The sequence below is a fragment of the Silene latifolia genome, chromosome 1 (genome assembly GCF_048544455.1).
Source record: "Silene latifolia isolate original U9 population chromosome 1, ASM4854445v1, whole genome shotgun sequence".
NCBI classification, from domain to species: domain Eukaryota; kingdom Viridiplantae; phylum Streptophyta; class Magnoliopsida; order Caryophyllales; family Caryophyllaceae; genus Silene; species Silene latifolia.
The window spans coordinates 57,047,591-57,074,980 of NC_133526.1; the positions used below are offsets into that span (position 1 = coordinate 57,047,591).

At 38.8% G+C, this 27,390-nt stretch overlaps 1 protein-coding gene across 1 annotated transcript; it reads left to right on the forward strand.

Annotated features, from left to right (window-relative positions):
* The first annotated feature begins 9,037 nt into the window (after nt 1–9,037).
* On the forward strand, nt 9,038–24,322 carry LOC141647415 (protein FAR1-RELATED SEQUENCE 5-like). The gene is made up of 7 exons (XM_074455577.1): nt 9,038–9,044; nt 9,627–9,644; nt 9,748–10,869; nt 10,985–11,171; nt 23,315–23,495; nt 23,713–24,009; nt 24,296–24,322. The coding sequence occupies exons 1-7, from the start codon at nt 9,038–9,040 to the stop codon at nt 24,320–24,322; spliced, it is 1,839 nt and encodes a 612-aa protein (XP_074311678.1).
* The last annotated feature ends 3,068 nt before the right edge of the window (nt 24,323–27,390 follow it).

Here is a 27,390-nt window from a genome sequence, read left to right on the forward strand (position 1 = left end):
CTTGACACCAAATATGGGTGGCTCACCAATGATGCTAGATCTTTTACTTTGCCTTCCAAGATATGTCGTTTGAGTGTCCATCGAACAAACTACCTTCTCCCCCTCTCAAAGGAAGCTGAATACATCATCCGTCAACAAAGGGATGAAATTGAAATGCCCTCCTCCTCCATTGTCACACCACCCTATCCATTCAAATATCAAGAGTTCAAACCCAAAGGTGTTAAAGTGGGCAATGACTACATGTCTCTACTTATGCAAGAGATGCACAAACAAGCTTATAAGGATCGGGAAGATGTATACTTGGCCCAATATCCACCCCTCCTTCATTTAGCTAGGCAAGGACTACTTGATCCTTCATGTCCTTTGCCTAGTTGGGCGGATAGGGAAGTTTTCTTTCCAAGTGCATCTAGGGGTGAAAGACCGGGTGACGATGAGGTTGTCAGTGATGAGGTTATTGATGATGAGGGCATTGTTGAAGACGTAAATGAAGAAGAAGAGGCTAATGAAGATGATGAAGAAAGTGATGAAGGGAGTGAGAAAGGGAGTGAAGAGGGGAGTGGTGATGAGTCCACTTCTATTGAGGAAGATGATGACAATGATGATATGGTGGAAGACTAGCAAGCTTTGGAGGCTCCTACCCTCTTGAGGTTTGTCTACTTCTTTCTTTGTTTTATTTATTTTTATCTTGATCATAGTTGGAGAATCCTAGCAACATATAGGACTAACACCTCGGCCCCATTGAGGTGTTCTTATTTCATTGTTCCCACTTTTGAAAATCCAAAATGACAATTTAGTTTCATGCATTGCATCTTGTGTGCATGAACTACCCCCAACTTTAGGACATTAGAAATAATGTCTATCTCGGTTTGGGGAAGTATATGCATACGCAACGGGAGGTAATCTAAATTACGCTCTCCGTCATAAACAAAAAACCATGCATCATGTAGTATAGATTAGTGTAGCTTGCATTTAGTGTAGAATTCATGCATCATGCTTGCATAGTTTCCCATCATTTTGGCCATTGAGGACAATGCCCATATTAGTGTGGGGATGGGGAATTCTAACTTAACTTTTATTCAAAAAAACCCAAAAAAAAAAATTCAAAAAATTTCGAAAATTCAAAAAATTTGAAAAATTTGAAAATCCAAAAACAAGTTCATTTCCTTTGTAGTGTAGACTTGTATATATTGTTGTATATATTGTATTTGTTATATCCTTGTTCACATTGATCGACTACGCCACATCCGAGACATGAGGATATTGAAGACCGCATGGTATGATCTTTCCAATCTCCTTTTTCCTCTTTATGTTAATGACTATGTGGCTTTATTTTGATTGATGCGGTATAGCAATGTGAACTTAGGACTTGCATTTAGTTTATATGGCATATTAGTTGGTAGAATCATTTGCATTAGGATGTTTATATGCTAGTTGCATCATGGCATGTAGTTTGCATATTAGAAAAATTTTGTGAAACCGTCTACTTGGGAAGCTTGACAAGTGTATATAGGCCCTAGTAGATGCTTTTTCTTCTTAAGACTTTGCTTGTTAGAATACTTGTAAAACACCCTAGGATGTGTCATGCTAGTATCCTTTGATCCATGGATTAAGGCCTAGTCAAGAGTACCTTGTGGTGTGATAACTCCTTGGCTACCGTTTATTCCAAGGTGACCCTTGAAACCATGCATCCATCATCCATGTTCTACCACATTTTTGTCATCAAAGGGAAGGGCACAAAAAGAAATTGATTTGAGTTCAAAGAAATGAAAAGAAAGTGAAAGAGTTTGCAATTGCATCAAATGAAAAGAGGAGCAAAAATAGACTCCTAAAGCTTCAAATATAAGGCACCCTCACTACATATGGGGTGACTTTGAAAATGTTCAAAAAGAAATGCAAAGAAAAGTTGAAAAGTTGTCAAGTATTGAAATGCCAAACATCAAAGAAATGGCAAAAGAAAGTGTTCTCAAATGTTATATGCCACAAGAAATTGGGGGGAAAACAACAACAAAGCAAACTCCCAAAATGAAACTCAAATATCTGTTGATCCCTTTATCCATCGTATCCATTTTTGTGCATGGTAGAGAGGGGACGACCCTTTTTCTTATCTAGGCAAGAGTGGGAATTCCGCGATCCTCCAGTGTTTCTAACGCCATAGGGAGCCTACTCTTGACAAAAGCATTTAACGATTGAGGACAAAGGTACCCTAGCTTGACACAACTTGGAGGTGATTTATTGGTATCCTTCTAGGCTTAGTAGTTTGAAGAAATTCCATCTATGAAAGAGTATGTACCCTTGAATTGCTTCCCTTGTAGATAATTTCCGCCACTTAGATGAGGAAAGTGGCTATTCTTTTGTAGATGCATCCATTACTTGATTTTGTGTGCTTAATGTTTGGATGTGTCGCCATTTTGGCAAGACCCACCTTGCCTTTCAAGAAGGCATCCTACCTCATGGTTGTCTTGTTGTGAGTTGAAGGGGCGGAGTGAGACCCGCTAATTGTCACATATCGGCTATGCTATTAGGTTAGTTTAAATAATGGTCCTAGTCTTTGTCACCTCTTTACTCGGGACGAGCAAAGGTTCGGTTTGGGGATATTTGATGTGACCATAATTAGAGCATATTTAGTCCCCGAATTAGCCTTGTTCCCATGCTTTTTAGTGCATATTTGGTTCATTTATTGTCTTTAGTCCTTTGTTTTGCATATTCTTTGAGGTTTTGTGTTCTTGGTAGGAAAGGAGTGCAAACCTTGCATTTTCATGGCAAAATGAAGCTAAATTGATTGAATTCAATGACAAGCATCAAAGAGAAGACAAGATTATAAGGCCTTTGTACATACTATAGTAGATGGGCAATGATGAGAAAATATCCTTGCATCCCCGAAGAAATCCTCAAGGATTTTATGAAGAAAAAGGAAGAAAAGAAGAAAGAAAGAAGCTGTAAGACAATCCGAGCGGATTGTCCACAAGACGCCCGTCCAAGAGGGGCAATTCGAGTGTCTTCCCCCTGTGGATGCCCGTCCAAAACACGCCCAATCCGTCCGTCTTCCCCATCTGGACGCCCGTCCAGAATCACCAGAATCCGCTCGTCCCGTGCCCTGGACGCCCGGGTTCTCTAACGGCCATTTCGTCTTCTACAAGCTTCAAGGAAGGATGCACATATTTTTCTAAAACCGGCAAAAAGGAGACCGGAGTCTCCCTAGAGACCGGCAATTCCTCAAGGACTTAATCGTCATTTAAGCCCTTAGTAAACCCTAATTTATGTAACTAATCCCCACTATAAATACATCATTAGTCTAATTAAATTAGCATGTTCTTCTTAGCAATCTCTAGTGTAGTTAATATCAATCAAATCTCTCTTTAATCTTGTAATCAACATTTAATCAAGTTTTAATACAAGTTTCATTTCCTTAATCTCTCTCTTGTTCATCCTTTGTTTTGGGTAATTGAAGATTATTTGGGTTATTATTGGGAGATTGACAACCTTCCAATCTATCATCAAGTACTTCTATTATTCTTTGCTTTATTATTGGAATCATTAGTAGGTATAATTCTCTTAATCCCTTTTTAATTATTGTTAATCACTTTCATTTATTCATCATGTTTTACTTTGTTAGTATGATTGACAACCTTGCTAGCATGTTCAACATGATAATGAGTGAGTAGTTTCCTTAGCTAGGATTAATGGGTAATTAGAGGAAATCAACATGGGGGATGATTCATGCTTAATTTAATATGTTTTCATAGTTTATTTGCTTGCTTGTTGTGATCTCAACTTATGCACATGTTATGTTTGATGAAATGCGAGCCTATGAATCCTAGCATTTTTTACCCATCACCTATCTTTTCAATGAGACTTGTAAGACATAAACCAACTCGAGTCTCATTAGACCATGCATATAGTTGAGTAGGGAAGATTAAGTCGACTTGTAGGTGTTGTACAATCTAATCGATTCGGCTCCAGGACCCAAACTTTCCTAGGATTGTAAGATATAAACCAACTCGATCCATCACTACAATAATTGCTTGCTTACAATTTGAGAATATGTTTGTATGATCAATTCCCATGAATACCCTATGACCTCATGACACCCTAGTGCCTTTTATCAATTGATCACATCCCTTTTTAATCATCTTGCTAGTTTACTTTCATTGCTATTTAGTTTAGTGATCTTCTACGTCAAACCCCAAATTGTGACACCCTTAGACACCACTAGTTGCAAAAGAAAATCTCATCTCAATTCCCGTCCCTTGGTATCCGACCTTTACTTGCCTCTTTACTAATTGTAGAGTTGTTTGTGAAGCTATAAATTGTGTGTTGGTCTAGGTGCTCCTAACGACAAGTACTGAAAACTAAACCCTTCAAAGGGGACACGACCATTATGATAAGAATTACCGTCATTGCGGTTACCTCCACCCTGGTTGCTCTGACCTCCCCGGTTAGACCATGACCCAGTCGGTCTGTTGCTCGCATAACTCTGTGCCGGCCCCTGAGAATAGCTCCCCTGAGCCGATCTCTGAAAAGCTCCAGGTACACTCGTGCACTCATATCTCTTGTGGCCTACACCGCCACAACCAAAGCAGGTCATCCCCCAACTAACACTACCGCTTCCACGGCCATGCCCAAAGGAAGCCCCAGCACTGAACCCTAAACCAGAAGAAAACGCTCTAGCCTGACTGTGGTTGCCTTTCTTGTAGTTAGATTGGCCACCACCTTCACTCTCAGCCTTTCTTTTCTCACTACCTCTCTCCCGAGCCATCTCCACCAACCTCTCAGCTCTCCCAGCCCTCTCATAAGCTTCCTTAACATCAGTAAGGACTCCCACGGGTAACTTGTCCATGATCCTGGGAATTAACCCCCTCTCAAATCTCAGCGCTAGGTTCTCCTCACTCAAACCCATGTCCTCATCATACCTAGACTTCTCATTAAACTGTTTGTAGTACTCCGCAACTGACATATCATACGTCATCCTAAACCCATCAAACTCCTCCCTCAGCTTACTCCTCACATGCTCAGGTACAAACTCTTTCCTTATAGCCCTCCGGAACTCTTCCCAAGGTATATCAGGTAAGCCCTGCTTCGTATACATCTCTCTAGCACTCGCTTTCACCTTGTACCACCACTCACCAGCCGCCTCCCTTAAGTAGAACGCAGCTTGTTCTACTTTCATCTCATCAGGACAATGTACCAGATCCAGAATGTTCTCCATCTCGCGATACCAATTGTCAAGAAGATTTGGCTCCCCGGTCCCCTTATACTCTTTTGGGTTGAACCTCGCTATATAAAGACTGATCTTAGAGTGATCAACCTCTTTATCCTTCCCCACTCTCTTTAGGGCGTCCGTAAGACCATCTTGATGCTCCAACATCTTAACTATATCATTGATGTTCATGCTCTCAGCTCTCGCATACAAGGCGGTTTTCTTTGGTAGCATCTTGAAACTATATAAGAAAAGGGTAGATAGAAACATACGTACTATAACCCCAAAACACGAAAACAAACTGCCCAGAACCCACTCGATCGAGTGCCTAAACCTACTCGATCGAGTAGCGGCTACTCGATCGAATGCCCACCATACTCGATCGAGTACCCCGACTTCAGACCCAAAACAGACCTTCTGATCTCTAACATACTCGACCGAGTAGCACAGCCACTCGATCGAGTGACCCCATACTCGATCGAGTGCCCTATATACTCGATCGAGTACCCAAAAACACTATTCTGGTTATAAAAACGTCAAAATACCCACTCGATCGAGTCAGACCCGCTCGATCGAGTACCTCACCTACTCGATCGAGTGCCCCCTACTCGATCGAGTCATGCTGACTCGTACATACTACCCGCATGTTATCTCTCATAACCCAACATACTATGCAACTTCATAATCCCAAAATTATAATATAACTACGCATGCATTTCTAACGATTCTTCATATAATCAACAAAATAATCTACTTCATGTTATTAAATGCCACATAATAAACAACCATCATGCTTCTTTATTCAAACCAACATATATACACACCCCACCAAATTTTCAATCACCATATCAATCTTCTACTCCCAACATCCATCAATTCACAACATATATCGTTACATTCACATACAAGCTAACAAACACCACATACGACCTTGACTTATACCCCCCATGTGACCGGTTCAAAATTGTAGGGCGAGTTCGCGACTTTAGGACGTCTCCCAAGCCTTTGCATTAGCTCCTACAACCTTTACCCCGGGTTCATTTTAGTTGACTCCTTATATTCATTAGATTCATTGGTTACACGTTTCAGGATCGTCGCTCTGATACCATTTTGTAACACCCCCATACTCCAAGTGCCTTACCAGGACCACTCAGGTATAAAGATGTTACCATCTCGGTTCCCCGAGGCAATGATAATCATAAGACAATAACGAAACAGTGTTTAAATAGCACAAAGTTAAGTGAAAGATTACAATACAAAAACCAAACTGACAAAATATGAATACATGTTCTCCAAAAACCAAATGTCTAAAAACTAAACATAATGTCTGACAACAGCGGAAGACTCTTCTAACTGCAAGTGATGACTCATCCCAGCTAGCCCAAAAGCACCATACCAAACCTGCTCAACAACTGCTCACCACCCCCGAATGGATCACCACAGTTTTTAAAACAATAAACGGGGTCAGTACTAATCACACAATTTATATAATTCAACAACACAACAAACAACACAGCTCAATCGTCACAGATATACTCCGAACTCCATCACCAACTCCACAATACTGAATACACACTAAAGTGTGTAACCCTGCCAGAGTGCCCATCGCAACAGGTCACTCCACGCCGTCAGTGGGGGACCGCAGCCGTTCCCACCTAATCCCCGCTCATCTCCGTCGAGCGATAAACCCAAATCCATTAATGTGCACATCCCTTCTGTGGCGGGTTCCACAGAAGGCGAATAATGGGCGTGAAGCCACTCCCGCAAGTAACTCCACTCAGCCAGGGATGCACCCCGAAGAACACAGACAGATACAAACAATCGAAACTACTAAACAGCAATCAAAACCAACAACCGTCACAATACTCGCATGATAACAATCAACAATCACAAATCACCACCAACACATTATAGGACTAATACTGAGTAGGGAAACCCTACCTGGAATGCAATACAGTCAGACGATCTCAACAGCTGTTATTAAAAGGCCTCTTCTACGAATCCTCCTCCTAACATACGATCATACAATTACTACCAATCAAGAAAGACAACAAAACCCCCAAATCCCCAAATTAGGGTTTAACTAACTTTAACAAAAATACCATAAAAATAGTACGTAGATCTTACCCTCGACGCAAAGATCACAAAGATGTAAAGAAAGATGAATTCCGACCTTCCAAGCTCCAGGATTTGCCAATAATGCGATGAATGCGAAGTACGTAGATTGATTTCTCTTTTGAAAGTAATTAGGTTTGTAAAAGTGTATTATGAAAGTGACGGAAGTGTTTAAATATTAATTCGCATTATTAACAAAACCCGACAAATCATCCCCCCGTAAACCGGCTACTCGATCGAGTAACTGACGTACTCGATCGAGTGTCGCCTACTCGATCGAGTATCAAGGCTACTCGATCGAGTACCCAACAAGTCAGAAACTATTTTAAATTGCAACACACCCTTACTCGACAGAGTAAGGCCCACTCGATAGAGTACCCAGAGACTCATAAAATCGTAGTATTAAAATTGTACTGCAAGAAGTACACATACAGTGCACTGTCTACCCTCTCTCATACAATAAGCATTTCTTTTTTTTTTAGCTCTAAAAACGGTGCCCTCTCTCCTTATCTCATCCATTGAATCCCTTCATCCAAGGGTTCTTATAAAGACTTAGGGCCTTATATGATATAAGGGACTTTTAAGTAGACCTGGCAAACAGATCAGATCGTGTCGTGTTCGTGTTCATGTCAACTTTAAACGGGTCACCACTACCCCAACCCTAACCCGACCCAATTACATAAACGGGTCATTTGTCTCAACCCTAACCCAACCCATTTAAATTTTCTATAACCCAACCCGACTTGTTTAACCCATTTATTTTTTAGCAGGTCATGTTTAACCCATTTATCTTTTAGCGGGTCATTTTTAACCCACTTAACCCGTTTAACCCAATAAACTAATAAAATAAACCAAGCTTAATAAGCCTATAATCCCACAATTGTGGAATGAAAATACATATTTTTAAGTTTTTTGGGTGGATTATTGACAATTTTAAATAAGCGGGTTATTCGTGTCGGGTTCGTGTCAAAAGAGTTCAACCCTAACCCGACCCATTTAAGTTTCGTGTCGTGTTCGTGTCAACCCAATTACATAAATGGGTCACAACGTCTTGACCCTAACCCGCTAATTTCGTGTCGGGTTCGTGTCGGGTTTTCGAGTCGTGTCAATAATTGCCACCTCTACTTTTAAGAACCCTTCTATATATATATATATATATATATGTGTGTGTGTGTGTGTGTGTGTGTGTGTGTGTGTGTGTGTGTGTGTGTGTGTGTGTGTGTGTGTGTGTGTGTGTGTGTGTGTGTGTGTGTGTGTGTGTGTGTGTGTGTATATATATATGTGTGTGTATATATATATATATATATATATATATATATATATATATATATATATATATATATATATATATATATATATAGAATTAGGATCACATGAGTCCACCTTCAATTTTTGAGTCCGTGAGTCTCACTTTCAGCCGTCAGATTATAGCCACGGATGGCTGAGATCTGCGCGCTATAGGAAGGGTAGGATTGTCTTTTCACAGCTTATTATATATACTCCCTCCTCCTGCCTTTTTCTCATTCAATTTCTTTTTCCCTCTTTCTTCTCTCTCTCTCTCTAAAAATCAGCCGCCTCTGATTTGTTCTTGACTCTTAAATCGTCAATTTTACAATCAATTGCTTCAATTTTACAATCAATCGCTTGAATTCTTCAGCTCTTCAACATCGTTTGGATTTTGCAATCAATCTAATCGGTTTTATTTTCTCCGTCTACCGTACTGCAATGTCAGGTATTTCTTCATGTATGATTAGTTTAATTTTTGTATTTTTTTGAGTTTTAATTAACTGTTGTTTAATTGTAATCTGTTCTCCGTTTTAATTTATGTTTCAATCATCTCGTCTTACCTGATTTAGTGTTTTTTTTGTTTGAATATGTGAATTTCAGTCATGTTTCCTTATTTTTATCAGCTTGATCATCTCATGTATATATTGCTCATCACTATTACAATTATCGCTTTATTTCGTCTTCTCTTTTTGCGTACTGTTTTGCATTCAATTGTCAATGATTGTTTTGTTTTTTGCATGCTTTTATTCAGATTTACATGTTAACAATTCTCTGCCTAACCTTATTGTTGTCGTTTGACCTAATTTTGTTTACCTACTTCATTTAGTTTAGTATCACAACATACCTTCATTAGTATCACTCGTACTGTATTATAGTGATGTTATACTATATGTTTACCTATTTAGCGTATCACAATTTCTTTTTGACAATATCACATATCCTTCACAATAGTATCATACACTAGAATATCTAACAATATATGCTTGTGTACATTTATATCTAACAATACATGTTTTATGTACATCAGTATCATCAGTATCATCTGGTATGCTTAATAGTATCACATGTTATCCTTAATAATATCACAGGCTGATTTATTCTAATTAACTTTTTCCTACTAGAATTTGTTCCATCACCCTGTTTTGAAGAGACTTCTTCTGCTTCTATTGTCCCTTCTTGTACTCCACAATGCATACAAGCTGATGATGTGCATGGTGGAAATCACCTTTCTTTGATTGTCACCCCTGGAGGTTCTGAGGAGTGGATACGGAATGTTGCCACTCAATTTAAACCTAGAATAGGACAAAGTTTTGCTACCTTAGATGAGTGTATCGAATTTTATGAAACTTATGCGGACGCTTGCGGATTTGAACCAAGAAAGTCTTCAACTAAAAGATTTCGTGGTAGTGGTGATATAAAGACAAAACTGATTGTCTGTAATAGAGAAGGGTTTAGGGGTACTCAGCCGAAAGTGTTACCATCTAATGGTGAAGAGGAGAAAAGGATCAAACCATATGATCCTAAGAAGACCAAGATTACTAGGATTGGTTGTAAGGCCAAGATTTTATTCAGATTTGTCCTCAAAGAAATTGACCAAGTTAAAGTCCCACTTTTTGTTGTTGATCAGTTTCATGCTGCCCATAATCACCTTCTTTGTCCACTAAAGTATAAAGAATTTCAGAACAAATCTAGACATCTTAATTTACATCAGAAACAAACAATCATTGACAATTGCAAGGTGAATATCGGCCCAACGACTACTTTCAGGTCTTATAAGGAGTATGTTGATGGTTATCAAAATGTGGGAGCTTGTTTGACTGACTTTAAAAATTTTGGTAGGGAAGTCAAATGTTTTATCGGGCAGCGGGATGCTCAAATGTTCATAAATCAGCTTGAAGTGCTTTCTGAAACTAGGCCAGGGTTTTATTTTGCATATGAGGTTGATGCGAATAAGTGTTTGGTTCGTGTTATTTGGGCTGACGCAGAGGCACGTCGAAACTACTCACTGTATGGTGAGGTGATGACATTTGACCCAACCTATTCAACCAATAGGTTTGACATCAAATTCTGTCCTTTTACTGGTGTTGATCACCACAAGAAGTCGGTCACCTTTGCTGCTTCACTTTTGGGTGGAGAACGACCAAATTTCATTTGGGTTTTTCAGAAATTCTTAGAATGTATGGGTGGAAAGGAACCCAATTGTTTATTTACCGACCAATGCCCGGCAATGAAAATTGCAGTGCCTGCTGTTTTTAAGACTGCTGCCCACCGTTATTGCATGTGGCACATCATGCGAAATTACTCGAAAAGGTAGGCACGACGATGTGACCAAAGAGACAGATTTTGTAAGCCGTATGAATTCTATTGTCTGGGATTCTGACCTAGAGCCTTTTGATTTTGAAGAGAAGTGGTCTGCATTGATCGAGGAGTTTCATCTGGAAGATAATGGATGGTTGACATATATGTTTAACAAGAGGCAACGTTGGATTCCGGCTTATTATCGTGACATTCCTCTTGGTTGTCTTCTCAGAACAACCCAACGTTCTGAGAGCATGAACAGCTTCTTCAAGCGGTTTGAGAATCCTCGCGGCACACTTGTGGAATTTTGGTTGCGCTTCCAAAGTGCTATGGATCAGCAAAGATACACCCTGTGGACAAGGCCCTCGGGAACTGCGTCCGCGGGATCCACACCAGGCATAATCGACTCGAGGTTCTTTCGAATCGAATTAAGACAAATTAGAGTCGCCACCAAGTTTTTTGGGAACTTGGAACCGTTCAAGTCAACTTTACACCTTTCATCGAAAAGCATAAAGCCAATCGACTACGAGTGATTAAAGATAAAGACTTGTACCCTATATCACTCGATTTGAATGACTCTCGTAATCCAATGGTATTTAGACGGATCCACAAACCATAGATCTTGAGTAAGGGGTGAGGGTACGTGTTAGGAAGCCCATAAGGACACCTAACCCCGCCCGTCGATAACGGCCTCTACTAAGTCAAGTGTCGGAGTTCAAACAAGGTCATAGCTACTACGATATATGATATGCAAACATCGTTTTAAAACCCTAACATGTGACAACAATTTCTATGTCGTTTAATGCATGAATACTAACTTTGTCAAAGTTGTTTTAGCATGTTGGTTGATTTGAAATAAAAGATGCGCAAACACGGCTTAGGAGGAATGGGGGAGCCATTGGGATCTATCCTATTACAACCCAGGCATTTCATGCCGACACAACGAGAAATAAATTACAACTCAATCTAATTACAACAACTATCGTAATTACTTTGACTCAGATTACAATACAAACTAACAAAATACAACTTAAACTATTAAGTCTTAATAAACGAAACAAATGTAAACAAAAAAAGCTAAAGCTAAGTTAGACTAATTAAAGATGTTAGCCGAATTATTAGTTAATAAACAAATTAGATTAGAATTAAACTAATTAAATTAAAATAAATAAGTACAAAGGCTTGAAATAAATTAGGTACAACTTATTAATTAAATTGAACCCAACTTATTAAAATTATTCACCAATCCATATTTATTAAAATAGGATTAGTAAACAATTAAAGAAACAAAAGAAGAAAAGAAACTAAAACTGGCAGACCCGTGCAGTGCACGGATCAGAAGTCAGACAGACCCGTGCAAGGCACGGTTTTTGTAGAAAAGCAAAGTTAATTATGTTTTAATTACGAAATCAGTAAAATAAATTACGAAAAAAATTCATTAAATTAAATTTACAGATTTTGAACCATAAAAGATAATTAAAACGACTTTTAAAAAATTAGAAATAAATAAAACAAATTAAAGGTTAATTAATTACAAATTGAATTAAATAAATACGAACTAGGTTAGGTACAATTCTAAATCGTCAACGAGTGCAAATGGAAAGGTGTTAAGCACGCACTTCCATGCTAGCGAGAAAATTAGTGAAAGGGAAGATGAATTCAATTAAGTTACGGAATTGTTAATCGGTTTTTAAAGCTATGTCGATGTACCCTAATGTGTCTAATTAGGTTATCAAATCGATCTAATGTCATCTAAATGAGTTATATGTTAACAATCAGAGGTCAAACTAACATGTGAATGGTCCTAGGGTGTGTCGAATTGGCCGAAACAAACAAAGGGTCAAAAACGAGGAGCGAAGTTAGAAGTTCGTTTTATTTATGTCCTACCTTGAACACGAGGATATGTAAATGAGACGGGGGTGTACGACCGACTGATGTAGCGGTTTCATTTCCCATCTCAAGTCAACGCGGGTGTTCATGGTGGTACTTTAACTCATACTCGGACTAAACTAGTTTCATAGTTAATTTAAACGATAAATAAAAAGCGATAAACAAACAAAACAAACTATAAGAAAAACAAACATAAAAACGAAATAAAAAAGGAGAAAGAGGAGGATTTGATGCACCCTCAACCTACATGTATCGTTGACACCGTCTTGGGTCGTAATCGATGGTAGATTTTATCTCGAGAGGCCGTCGCCGACGAAGAAACAAAGCAAACACGCGTTTTTATCGAATCTGGACAGCAACTTTCAAACAGCGATTTCTCCCTCGTTTCACGATGAAAATTCGATTTAAAAGATGTTTTGAAAACTAGAAAGAGAGGAGAACAGAGATCTTAAAGCAACCCCTGCTCGTTTTGAGTTATTGGGACGAAAAACGAGCACAAACAGAATCGGACAGACAGAAAGGAAAAAGCAAAAAGAGTGTATAACACTGTTTTTCGAGGGAATTCGTGTACTCTCAAGGGCAATTTGGCTCGTAAATATTTGTCTAATGTGTAGATGGATGTTGTATGGTTAATTTGGAACAAGAAACTCGAATTTTGATGGAGGTTTGAAGGAGGAATGAATTGTTTTTCGAAGAGGACACACAAACTGTTTCAGTTTGGATGTCGGTTTTGTGGAGGGTTTTTGAGAGGCAATTAGGGTTTGTTTCTAGAGTTTAAAGCTTGTAAATGACGGTTATATGTATGGAGAACTTATAGGAATGAATGTATGGTGAAGGGTGGGTATTTATAAGGAGCTAAAGTAGGGCAAAAGGGAGAGGAGAGGCAGACGGGCTCGGCTGAGCATAGCTGCTGTCCAGCAGCTTTTGGGGGGTTTTCTAGGGTTCGTATGGGGGGTTTTCTTGGTGGTTAAGGTAAGGTAATATGGGTAGGATATTAGGGTATGGGTTAGGGTTAATGGGCACGGGTTTTGGTGGTATTTGGAGCGGGTTTTAGGCTCGGATTTGAGCTGCAAAACAGGGGGGCTGCTTGGTGTTTTGCGCGGGCTGTTGGGGGTGATTTGGGACGGGATTTGGGCCATGGTCATGGGGTTCGAACTGGGTTTGGATGGGTAGTGGTCTAGGTTGGTTAGTGTACTCGATATTCGTGCCAACTCGTAAAGAAAACGGGCTCAAAAACCGAGCTAAAATCGCGCTCCAAAACACGTGTTCAAAACGAGTTTTTCTCGATTTTTAAATCGATTTTTCAAATCAATTAACACATTAAAATAAATGATTTTTCAAACCAAATATACTCATAAAATGATTTTTCAAATCAAATATTTATTTTATTTTCAATAAAATAAACTTGAGAAAATAAATTCAAAATAAAACAATAAAATGAATTTACTTAAAAAAACATTAATTTAAAAATCATTTAAATTAAAATACTCCGTCGACAACGCTCATTCTACATCGTAAAACGAACCCAAATAATGACAATGACAACTAAATAAATACATGTGTCCTATCATCATCGGATGTTTGTCGGGTTCTCTATAAATTCCAATATCGACGGATACGGGTATCTACAGAGCCCCCACTTTGACTGAGGCTTGGACAAGGCGAAAGTCAAAGTATACCCCAGGTCCCTCTCGACCTGAGGATTCTTCGGGTCGTTTATAGTCCATTAGACTTGCGTATATAAGATCGCCAGCCATAAGAAGAGATCATACCTGAAACTTCGTCGGGGATTAACTCTTGCTTCTGTTGCGTCAAATTGTCATCATTGGTCGTCGACCCATAGATTGCATATATGGTGGATTGAGCCTTATCCTTAGGCGCCTACGTATCCGTTTCTGACGGAATCAAACTCGCGTCGTAGTTCGGCAACTGCTGACACATGCCCAAAGTTTATCATCTGCTGGCATTTGTCCAAATTCATCATCTGTTGACACTTGCCCAAAGCTTATCATCTGCTGGCAAGTGCCCAAATGGGACGGGACTTTCCAAGGAGGTTGCCGCCGCTTTCATCATTTGCTTTCAGCTACGAAATTCTTCCATTTTATACTCTTGTATTGAATTGAATTCTGAGTGGATGTCATCCTTTACATCCTGATAATGGTCTCTGAAGCCAACGGCTTCAGAGCCCCCAGTTTACAATGGCTCTAAAGTCGAAGACTTTAGAGCCCCCAGTTGAAGCATATCCTGCTATATTTGAAACACAGAAAATGTACAAGCAAAAATCATTACTTAAGCACATTTGGATCATCGATCTTGAAATTGGATCATTTGAAAGGTTGGGTCATCGACCCGAAAATTGAATTTGAAAATTTTGAATAATTGGGCCATCGACCCGAAGTTTAAATTTGACATCACTTGGTATGTTAGGTCATCGACCCTTCAAAAATTGAATTTGAAATTTTGAATTTCGAAAGATTGGGGTCATCGACCCGAAAAGATTCCACTACTTGGATCATCTATCCATAATTCGCAAAAAGTTTTTGGAATTTTGAAATTTTGAATTTTTTTGAAATCGAACCTTGATGGGTGAGCATGAAATACGACTCAGACACTCTGTATGACCCGTAAACAATGTGGGCGTAGCCTGCTACCGTAAAACAAAAAAGGAAAATAAGACCGTAAGTGTGCACGGGTTTTAATTCAATTATTGACTTGTTGGGGGTAGAAAGGTAAATTGGCCATTCTGGCTCCAAAAGATGGCAAATGGGAATCACAAGGTCGTCGACTTGGGATGGAGATATCGTATGGCATTGGCGTGCTCCCAAGGGCACATGGGAATCAAGATCACTTGGCATTGACAAGGAGCATTAAACTCATAGAGCAACAACGTTGGCTTCGCCCAGACACTAAACACAAACTGATTTTATGAGAACACTTAGACATCACACATGACTTTTGTTGGGAACATTCTGTCACTCTTCTCCTCGCCTCCTTTCTTTTCAGCGAGTTTCATCATTTCTTGCCACCGCCTTCTTTCTTTTCAGCGGGCTTTTACTATTTTTCTACCACGCCTTCATTCTTTTCAGCGGGTTTTTCATATTTTCTGTTCCTAACACAAACCCACATCTATCTGACTCAGCATCTTTGCCTACACCGTTAGATAAAGCTCATTCCGAGACTTGACATTACTCATCTGAACCTATATCCTTATCCTAGCCTACATCGAGTGCTAAGACCGACTCAAATAAAGGTGGCTTCATTTGGACTTGGTTAAGACCCGTAAGAAACCGACAAGATGACAACTTGGTTGAAGAGTGGATTGAATCCCTTATTCTGAAGGACTGCCTACGTATTCGCGTGGAGCGAAATCAAATCCGACGTAGTTCGATCAAGGTGCATAAACGTGGCATTTTGATTGTGTGTACACACTCGAAGGTTTCACCTAAGGTATCATGTCGTATCCCATTCTAGCCTGTAAGGTACCGTTAAATCCCGTGTCTGGGGTTAGGTGTAAAAGGCTTGGATCTTTTGGGATGTGGAGCTTGGTAAAAATAGGTTCGCAAGGTAAACCATCATTCTGAAGGTTCGTTTTGTGGTGCTAAGGCTAAGGGCTATGGCTTCTGATGTGGTTGGAAATGGTGTCTCAGGTTTGATGAACCTGGGTTCAAATGGGTCGGGAAACAATGTGGGTTCAAATTTCCATGTCTGGACCCTAAAGGCCAGGTATAACAACACAAGTGGAATGATTCTCAAAATTCCCGACTATCCCCTGGTAACTCGTCTCACGAGGACTTAGGGGTAAAGAGGTTACTATCGACGCTTTTGGGCTTCGCCCATTGAACTTCAACTATGGGTACTTGACTTGACTTCTGGCTTCCGTAACTTCGACATCCAACCAAAAGCACTCTGCAATAACTTCAACATCTTTTTTTTTCTTTTTTCTTCTTCTTTCATCTTTTTTCATTTTTCTTTTTTTTTCATTTTTTTTCATTTTTCCAATTTTTTCTTCTTCTCATTTTTTCATTCTTTTTCACCTTTTTTTTTTCTCTTTGAAAATGATCTTCTATTCATTCTCTTAGTCATAAATGGATACACCTTGAAAACTGGGCTTTGCCAACTAATTTGGGTAGGAACTAACAATTTCTTGTTAGAACGGGTTGATATCTTCTCTCTTCGAGATGGGATGATTTTGTTGGGGAAAAGGCTTGCCTTCCATCATCGATAGGGGAAACAAGGAGCTAGTCCGGGTTTGTCATAGAATCATCTAAAAGCTTGTCACAAACATTGGTTCAGATGGAGGTTTTCTACCACCAGACATGGAATTGGTAAAGGAATCAAACACGGGATCCTATTGTACCTTACATTTTGAAACGGGACATATTTCTACCCCAAGGATGCCTTTGAATGTGTTGTGCATTTTATCATGCTTTCGAAATGATTGAGGATTGGAAATAAGACATATTTGGATACGAAACTGGAACTTTTTATTGGAAAGGCAAATGCTTAACAGACTCGAAGGAACGATTCCTAGGACACATCCTAGGTCATCGCGGAACAAACGACTCAACTTCAAGAAAAGAAAGTCCTAGACTCGACTCGACTAAGAAAAGAAAATAGATCCCGACTCATAATTTTTCAAATCTGGTCTTGAGCTTTCCCTTGTTCAGCTGTCAGCTTATATGCTCGGTTCTAGTCCTTGATCCCTTTGATGGTCCCGCCTCCATCCCGAGGTAGTCCTCCGAGGATCTACGCCAATGATGAAGGTTGGTGAATCGAATTGTCCTTTATTAACTTTGTTAACAAGAGGAGTACATTCTAGAGCAAGACTCCCGACTTGAATTTCATTCTTCGGGTTTGGCAAGAATTCAAAGCAATCCACAAATATCTTCCCGATAAACACCCCTTTCAAGTGACATGGGCGGATAAGATGGGAATAATCGACATTGTCTTCGACAGAAACAAAGTTGGCGTGATCGCCAAATGGATTGGTGATGTTATTGGGTTTTATGGCTGGGATTGGGAGCGTTCCGTTCTCAATCATGTCTTGAATTTCGTGCTTCGATAGCACCTTTCGAGATCATGGCCTTTCCCTTGATGAAAGGCACAGTAGGCATTTGGTTTATACCATTTACCTTGTTGATCAGCGGGAGGGTCCGGAGTTGGACCAATAGGCTTCAGCTTTCCTTGGGCTATGAGCCTTTGGAGAGCGTATGTATAAGTGCATCCGATATCGGTGAATGCCCTAGGTGTTTGGCGCTGCGACTTCTTCGATTGCCCTTCTAAGAGATTGATGGCTTCATCAATATGGGTCGTTGCTGGGGCTTTGGTCCTAGACGATGAGGCCCCTTGGTACCCTTTCGGCTTTTCAGCTTCTGCCATTCTGACATCATCTTCTACCTTTATCCCGATTCTTATCAATTCTTTGAAAGAACCGAAATTCTGGTATTTCAGAGCATTGCGGTAAATAGGTCGTAGATTCTTTACGAACTTATCTACCATTTCGACTTCATCAGGCTTCTTAGCTAGTTTCACGCTTTCAAAGACGCCATCTTGCGAGGAATTCAAGAAAGCCCTCTTTTTCCTTCCGTGTCATTACTTCCAAAGTCCTTATGTTGGTTTGAATCTCAACATTGTCGCATAGTGCTTACGAACTCCACCGTAATATCTTCGAAAGTGGGGAAGTTCTTAAGGTCAAGATTATAGAACCACGCCTTCGGGTGTTCATCCGAGAGATTGGGCAAAAATTTCGGAGAGCATGTCAAAGTACTCCTTCAACGCTAAGTACCCTTTATAGGCCTTAACATGGTGGACCGGATCTTCGGTGCCCTTGAACTTTGGGATGTCGGTGAGTACCATGTTCGTGGGCAACTTATCCTGAATCGGGGCATAGGCCCTAGCATTCTCATAGTGAATGTTCTTCCCCTAGGAGAGTTTCAAACGGTCTTCGATGAACTTGAACCGTTTCTCCGGATCGATCGAGGTGGGGTAGATGGAGGGGAATCTTCACCCAGCTTAGATTCGATTGCATCCATTCGGGTCATCATGAGGTTCACGGCCTCGGTGAGCTTGTTGATAGCATCTTCCATTGCTTGACGTCGGGTTTTTGGCGGCCTTTCTACAAGAAAACCTCGTACTGAGTCAATATTTAAAGTAAGAGCCCCTGCACACTTAAGGACACGACCCCAACTTGACTCAAACAAAGACTCGACTTGAGACTGACTAACCAAAGGTTCGACTCACGGTTGGATTTAGACCTCGATTCATTTTAGACTCGACAAAACGACATGACTCAAGCTGTCATAGCTCGATTCTAAACTGGACTCGGTGTGACTAAACCCGTGATTGGACCAACATAGTCCTTAGGTTCGAGTGAAACGTCCTAAAGGGCCTAGCTTGGACGTTTCTGTGGATTATCCTAGACCAAATGGTCGACCAACATGACCCCAAAGCCCAAGAGGTGAGCTTGGGTGACCCAACAGGGTCGTGTTCTAGACTCTTGGAACGGAAAAACGCCTGACCTACCACGGCCATGACCCGGACACGACTCGACGCATTTCATGCTTGGTTGAGGTTCGAGAGGCATTTTGGATTGATTTTGAAAAACGAATGATCGATTTGAAAAATGAGATTTGAAATGGGCAGCATGCCGGCTATAAAAGCTTGTTTTGGGCCGAAAATTCTAGTCCTATTTGGGCAGCATTCCGCGTTTTTAAAACCATGCTATTTTGAAAGTAAGTTGTTCAAAAGTTCGGTTTCGAAAAGGACATGGAAAATTTCGAAAAGACTCGGGAAAACAATTTGCACATTGTCATTCTCATGCTATAAGGATGTATGCTCCTAGACATCTCTAAGTCTCGGCAAGTCTTCTACAAGAAGGTCTATGCCCTCCATCCTTTTGCGGTCTTATAGAGCAAGGTGTCTTAAGGTAGAGTACCTAGAAGATCGTCCCCACCATCAAGAACCACGCGAGGTAAAGTGGAAGCGAGCAATGTGCAGCTTCCTAGCATAGTGGGACGTCGCCCCCCACGCATCACGAAGAAACGCTGGGACGGCCCGGGCAAGTCCTTAAGGGTTTATGCATGAATCGTAGCACTATGAGTAATGTTTTACTTTCCGACACTTTCTTTTCAAGTTTCACCTCGGAGGAAAAGACCCTAGAAACAAAGTGTAACTAGTCCTCTTTTCCCCAGTGGAGTCGCCAAACTGTGGACAAGGCCCTCGGGAACTGCGTCCGCGGGATCCACACCAGGCATAATCGACTCGAGGTTCTTTCGAATCGAATTAAGACAAATTAGAGTCGCCACCAAGTTTTTTGGGAACTTGGAACCGTTCAAGTCAACTTTACACCTTTCATCGAAAAGCATAAAGCGAATCGACTACGAGTGATTAAAGATAAAGACTTGTACCCTATATCACTCGATTTGAATGACTCTCGTAATCCAATGGTATTTAGACGGATCCACAAACCATAGATCTTGAGTAAGGGGTGAGGGTACGTGTTAGGAAGCCCATAAGAACACCTAACCCCGCCCGTCGATAACGGCCTCTACTAAGTCAAGTGTCGGAGTTCAAACAAGGTCATAGCTACTACGATATATGATATGCAAACATCGTTTTAAAACCCTAACATGTGACAACAATTTCTATGTCGTTTAATGCATGAATACTAACTTTGTCAAAGTTGTTTTAGCATGTTGGTTGATTTGAAACAAAAGATGCGCAAACACGGCTTAAGAGGAATGGGGGAGCCATTGGGATCTATCCTATTACAACCCAGGCATTTCATGCCGACACAACGAGAAATAAATTACAACTCAATCTAATTACAACAACTATCGTAATTACTTTGACTCAGATTACAATACAAACTAACAAAATACAACTTAAACTATTAAGTCTTAATAAACGAAACAAATGTAAACAAAAAAAGCTAAAGCTAAGTTAGACTAATTAAAGATGTTAGCCGAATTATTAGTTAATAAACAAATTAGATTAGAATTAAACTAATTAAATTAAAATAAATAAGTACAAAGGCTTGAAATAAATTAGGTACAACTTATTAATTAAATTGAACCCAACTTATTAAAATTATTCACCAATCCATATTTATTAAAATAGGATTAGTAAACAATTAAAGAAACAAAAGAAGAAAAGAAACTAAAACTGGCAGACCCGTGCAGTGCACGGATCAGAAGTCAGACAGACCCGTGCAAGGCACGGTTTTTGTAGAAAAGCAAAGTTAATTATGTTTTAATTACGAAATCAGTAAAATAAATTACGAAAAAAATTCCTTAAATTAAATTTACAGATTTTGAACCATAAAAGATAATTAAAACGACTTTTAAAAAATTAGAAATAAATAAAACAAATTAAAGGTTAATTAATTACAAATTGAATTAAATAAATACGAACTAGGTTAGGTACAATTCTAAATCGTCAACGAGTGCAAATGGAAAGGTGTTAAGCACGCACTTCCATGCTAGCGAGAAAATTAGTGAAAGGGAAGATGAATTCAATTAAGTTACAGAATTGTTAATCGGTTTTTAAAGCTATGTCGATGTACCCTAATGTGTCTAATTAGGTTATCAAATCGATCTAATGTCATCTAAATGAGTTATATGTTAACAATCAGAGGTCAAACTAACATGTGAATGGTCCTAGGGTGTGTCGAATTGGCCGAAACAAACAAAGGGTCAAAAACGAGGAGCGAAGTTAGAAGTTCGTTTTATTTATGTCCTACCTTGAACACGAGGATATGTAAATGAGACGGGGGTGTACGACCGACTGATGTAGCGGTTTCTTTTCCCATCTCAAGTCAACGCGGGTGTTCATGGTGGTACTTTAACTCATACTCGGACTAAACTAGTTTCATAGTTAATTTAAACGATAAATAAAAAGCGATAAACAAACAAAACAAACTATAAGAAAAACAAACATAAAAACGAAATAAAAAAGGAGAAAGAGGAGGATTTGATGCACCGTCAACCTACATGTATCGTTGACACCGTCTTGGGTCGTAATCGATGGTAGATTTTATCTCGAGAGGCCGTCGCCGACGAAGAAACAAAGCAAACACGCGTTTTTATCGAATCTGGACAGCAACTTTCAAACAGCGATTTCTCCCTCGTTTCACGATGAAAATTCGATTTAAAAGATGTATTGAAAACTAGAAAGAGAGGAGAACAGAGATCTTAAAGCAACCCCTTCTCGTTTTGAGTTATTGGGCACGAAAAACGAGCACAAACAGAACTGGACAGACAGGAAAATGCCGCCAAAACAGAGTGTATAACACTCTGTTTTTCGAGGGAATTCGTGTACTCTCAAGGGCAATTTGGCTCGTAAATCTTTGTCTAATGTGTAGATGGATGTTGTATGGTTAATTTGGAAAAAGAAACTCGAATTTTGATGGAGGTTTGAAGGAGGAACGAATTGTTTTTCGAAGAGGACACACAAACTGTTTCAGTTTGGATGTCGGTTTTGTGGAGGGTTTTTGAGAGGCAATTAGGGTTTGTTTCTGGAGTTTAAAGCTTGTAAATGACGGTTATATGTATGGAGAACTTAGAGGAATGAATGTATGGTGAAGGGTGGGTATTTATAAGGAGCTAAAGTAGGGCAAAAGGGAGAGGAGAGGCAGACGGGCTCGGCTGAGCATAGCTGCTGTCCAGCAGCTTTTGGGGGGTTTTCTAGGGTTCGTATGGGGGATTTTCTTGGTGGTTAAGGTAAGGTAATATGGGTAGGATATTAAGGTATGGGTTAGGGTTAATGGGCACGGGTTTTGGTGGTATTTGGAGCGGGTTTTGGGCTCGGGTTTGAGCTGCAAAACAGGGGGGCTGCTTGGTGTTTTGCGCGGGCTGTTGGGGGTGATTTGGGACGGGATTTGGGCCATGGTCATGGGGTTTGAACTGGGGTTGGATGGGTAGTGGTCTAGGTTGGTTAGTGTACTCGATATTCGTGCCAACTCGTAAAGAAAACGGGCTCAAAAACCGAGCTAAAATCGCGCTCCAAAACACGTGTTCAAAACGAGTTTTTCTCGATTTTTAAATCGATTTTTCAAATCAATTAACACATTAAAATAAATGATTTTTCAAACCAAATATACTCATAAAATGATTTTTCAAATCAAATATTTATTTTATTTTCAATAAAATAAACTTGAGAAAATAAATTCAAAATAAAACAATAAAATGAATTTACTTAAAAAAACATTAATTTAAAAATCATTTAAATTAAAATACTCCGTCGACAACGCTCATTCTACATCGTAAAACGAACCCAAATAATGACAATGACAACTAAATAAATACATGTGTCCTATCATCATCGGGTGTTTGTCGGGTTCTCTATAAATTCCAATATCGACGGATACGGGTATCTACACACCCAAAAGTCCCTTGATAGAGACAGTGATCTCTCTCTACCTGTAACCAAAACCATGCTTCATCTTGAGATTCATGCATCCACTGTGTACACACACGCACTCTTTTATGAATTCCAAAAGCAGTGTGTCTCTTCTTTGAATTCATGTAGCGCTGGAGATTCTTCAAGGGATTCCACTACAAGGTTTCTTGATGTTGAAGATGCAATATTGCGTACTACGTATACTGTAGCATTTAATCCCACAACTTTTGATGCAAAATGTTCATGTAAGATGTTTGAGAGGAAGGGATACATCTGCAAACACATTATTTGGATTTTATCAAGTAAAGGGGTTAGGAAGATACCCGAACAAAGACCTTTTGAGTAGGTGGACAAAGAACACCAAGAAGATGCCTCTTTATGATGTGCACGGCGGTTGATCGATGATTTTGATTCCTCGGATGTGAGTAAGCTGCAGATTTCAAATGTTTGGTCGAGTTCTACTCAACACTCTCTCTCGATAAAATCTCTGCTGAAAATCACGTAATCGAATCGACGATTTCTTGAAGGCATTTAGACAGAAATTCAAGCCTGGCCCTGAAACAATGACCAAACAACAAGAGTTAGAGATGCTTCTTGGGGTTAAGTGTTCAGATGAGGTTCAGATATTACCACCAGTTAAATGCAAAAACAAGGGTAGTGGCAAGAGGTTGACCTCTAAGAAACAAATGTCCATTGAAAAGGCACAAAAGCCGAAAAGGTTTTGCAATAATTGTAAACAAATGGCACATCATGATAAACGCAATCGCCCTAATCCAAATTTCTTTGAGACATCTGAGCACTCGGGTGATGATAATGAATCTGATGTAAGTGATTTTGCTAACTAAATTCATTATTTCATTATGATTGATTTTTAATTTGTGTGTTTTTTGAGAAACAATATCACATGCACCTCTAAATAATATCATGCTGTATATGAAATAGTTTCACAAATATAAACTATTTATTATCATCCAATTTTGTCTTGTTGTGAAAGAATATCACCTGTACCTCTAAATAATATCATTACTCATTGTATACAATATCACAATTACTTACATGTACAACATACTGCTGATCTATTTCTTGTGTTCTTTGTTTTGCTTTTTGCAGACTTCTTCACTTGCGGATGTTGATTGAGAGCTTGAGTACGTGCTGCTGAAGTCTATATTACTCGCGTAGACAATTTTTTCTTGTTACCCAATACATTATCAAAGTAGGAACATTATTAGAGATACAAGCAATTGATTGTAAACAATATCACGGTTACTAAACAACAATATCACTATTTCTTATAAATAATAATGAAAGAAAATCCAATTGATTGTGTTTGACCACCAATAGCGCAGCAATTTAAAAAAATAAGTATCACCTAATTAATATCAACCTGTCTCTATAACAATATCAAATCTCATAACAAAAAATATGACACATTTTTGTTATATTGGGATTTAATTTAACTCTCGAATTTTTAAAATTCTGTTACACAATATCACCTTACTCACACGACAATATCAGACTCTAAACCAAAAAATATCAACGAAAAAAGGATACTTAAATCCCTATTAATTTGTATAGTATGTTGAGAAACAATATCACACCAACTGAAGAAAAATATCACATCACACTTGAGACAATATCACACATTTTTTGCGATATTGGGATTTAATTTCTCTCTAGAATTTTAAAAATTCTGTTACCCAATATCACCTTACTTACACAACAATATCAGACTCCAAACCAAAAAATATCACCGAAAAAAAGAATACTTAAATCCCTATTAATTTGTATAGTATGTTGAGAAACAATATCACACCAACTGAATAAAAATATCACATAACATTTGAGACAATATCACACATTTTTGCGATATTGGGATTTAATTTCTCTCTAGAATTTTAAAATTCTGTTACCCAATATCACCTTACTTACACAACAATATCAGAGTCCAAACCAAAAAATATCACCGAAAAAAAGAATACTTAAATCCTTATTAATTTGTATAGTATGTTGAAAAACAATATCACACCAACTAAATAAAAATATCACATCACACTTGAGACAATATCACACATTTTTTGCGATATTGGGACTTAATTTCTCTCTAGAATTTTAAAAATTCTGTTACCCAATATCACCTTACTTACACAACAATATCAGACTCCAAACCAAAAAATATCACCGAAAAAAAGAATACTTAAATCCCTATTAATTTGTATAGTATGTTGAGAAACAATATCACACCAACTGAATAAAAATATCACATACCACTTGAGACAATATCACACATTGCCAATACTTATATCAGATTCAAAAGAGAAGTGTCATAACTACTTTTGCAAACTTTAGCATCAATATTCTCACGCTGTTCAATTGTCCTACCAGCTTTAACAGCTTGAATTAATATTCAAAATGAATCTACCATTAGTTTCATTGTCCTACCACTTTACATCCATTTTTTTAATTACATCTTTGTGCCAAAAATCTAATTCTAATACATCTTGAATCAGTCTCAGTTGCCTCCTCTACCAACACCTCTTCCCCTGCCTCGATTCTTAGGATTTGCAACAGTCTTGAATCTTTTGTATGTCTTTATAAGTGGTTCTCCGTCATCTTCACCATCTTTTTGGCAATCATTGACCCTATAAACCAAATATGTTATAATTTATATAAGTTTTTTGTGTTCATCACCATTTTCTTTCTTTTTCAATTTTCCACATAAAACCAAATAAAAGCCAAGTAATGTAAAAGTCAGGTTATCGATTTTTGTACCTTTTCCGAAGAATGGGTATTTCTGTGTCAATGTTCTGTCTCCCACTACCATCGACCTTTCCTTTTGCAGTAACTTTTTCCTTTGTTATTACCTCCTCGACAGTTGTTTCCTTCTCAAAGACTTTCTCCTTGTCCTTTCTGTTACCACACTTCTCTTTTGAAACATCAGCGTTTTTCCTCGTTCGTTTTAATGTCTTCAAGAGTTCCTCTTTGCCTTCTACAAACTCTTTAACCTTTTCCATCAATTCTGTCCTCTTCTCGATTTATATCGCTAAAAGCAATCTTTCTTTGCCATTTCTGCCCAATAGTAGCGCCTATACACTTTCGCGTTCAAGTCGGCTTCAAACAATGGCCCTCATACCGAATCATGTGCAACATTAAGAAGTTCCCAGATTCAGTATTGTTTATCTCCTTCTTCTGCCAATCAAAGGTGATGTTGGCAACATCAAACCCTATTATCTCTTCAGCTCTTTCCACCTTTTTTGCTTCTAGGTAGTCACTCATGTCATTAGCCTACAATTTTAAACAAAACCATTACTGACACTTGCACAAACAAAGTTATTTTTTCCAATGTTAATTTCAGACCTCTCAACAAAACATACCACCAAATCTGCAATTTTGTGTGTTTCAGCTTCCTCCCAGTCATCGTACTCTGTATTGTCCAGTACTTCAATGGTCTCTGTTTTGAAATTTATACAGACACAAAAATAGTGTTCTTTCCATAACATAGGAATAAAAATGAGATCTGCTGCCAGGTTACATGGAACCGTGTTTCTTGTAATAAATTCATCCCATGCTGCATAAATCTTGTCTTTATTCCTTTCTTTGTATTCAGTTCCTTCCACTATTGCGTCCTGTTGTGTGTGTAAATGTTAAAAAGCCGTATTCGTTTTAAGAGTCAATACATTTTATTGAAAGTGTGAATATAAATAAATCAAACTAAAACACAAGCTTACCATGTGTTGAATTCCAAAAAACATTAAACTTGTATCACATTTTTCTGTGTGCTCAATGTGATTCAGAATTAACGCCCAACAATCAATCACTTTGCTATTGACATGCACATTTGGAAGCAATGACAAAATATCCTCTCTGACAAGGTTTTGATTGTCACCGAAGCCGCAACAACCTCATTGTACCAATCATTAAGACAAATGGTTCATATTAAAAATGGAGAATATTACAGACAATATCACTCCATACAAAATATAGTATCACATGATCTAAGAAAAAGTATCACAAAAACATAGTAGCACTTAAGTGGCAAAAACCTAACTCGCTTGTTTAAAAAAATGTATCACATTCAAATAACACCCTACTCTAAATATACTATCATAGCACAAATGAAAATGTCTTAAAGATTAAAAAACATACTCTAAGGGGAAACTGTGGTCATCCAATAGCAGAATCAATCACTTCTTTCCTCTTGGTCAACA

Bases quoted from the DNA above. Each gene is read 5' to 3' on its own strand.
- LOC141647415 (XM_074455577.1), top strand. The intron at 10,870-10,984 runs GTTATTGCATGT...ATTCTGACCTAG, and splicing joins TTTTAAGACTGCTGCCCACC to AGCCTTTTGATTTTGAAGAG. The intron at 24,010-24,295 runs GTAAGTGATTTT...TGCTTTTTGCAG, and splicing joins GTGATGATAATGAATCTGAT to ACTTCTTCACTTGCGGATGT.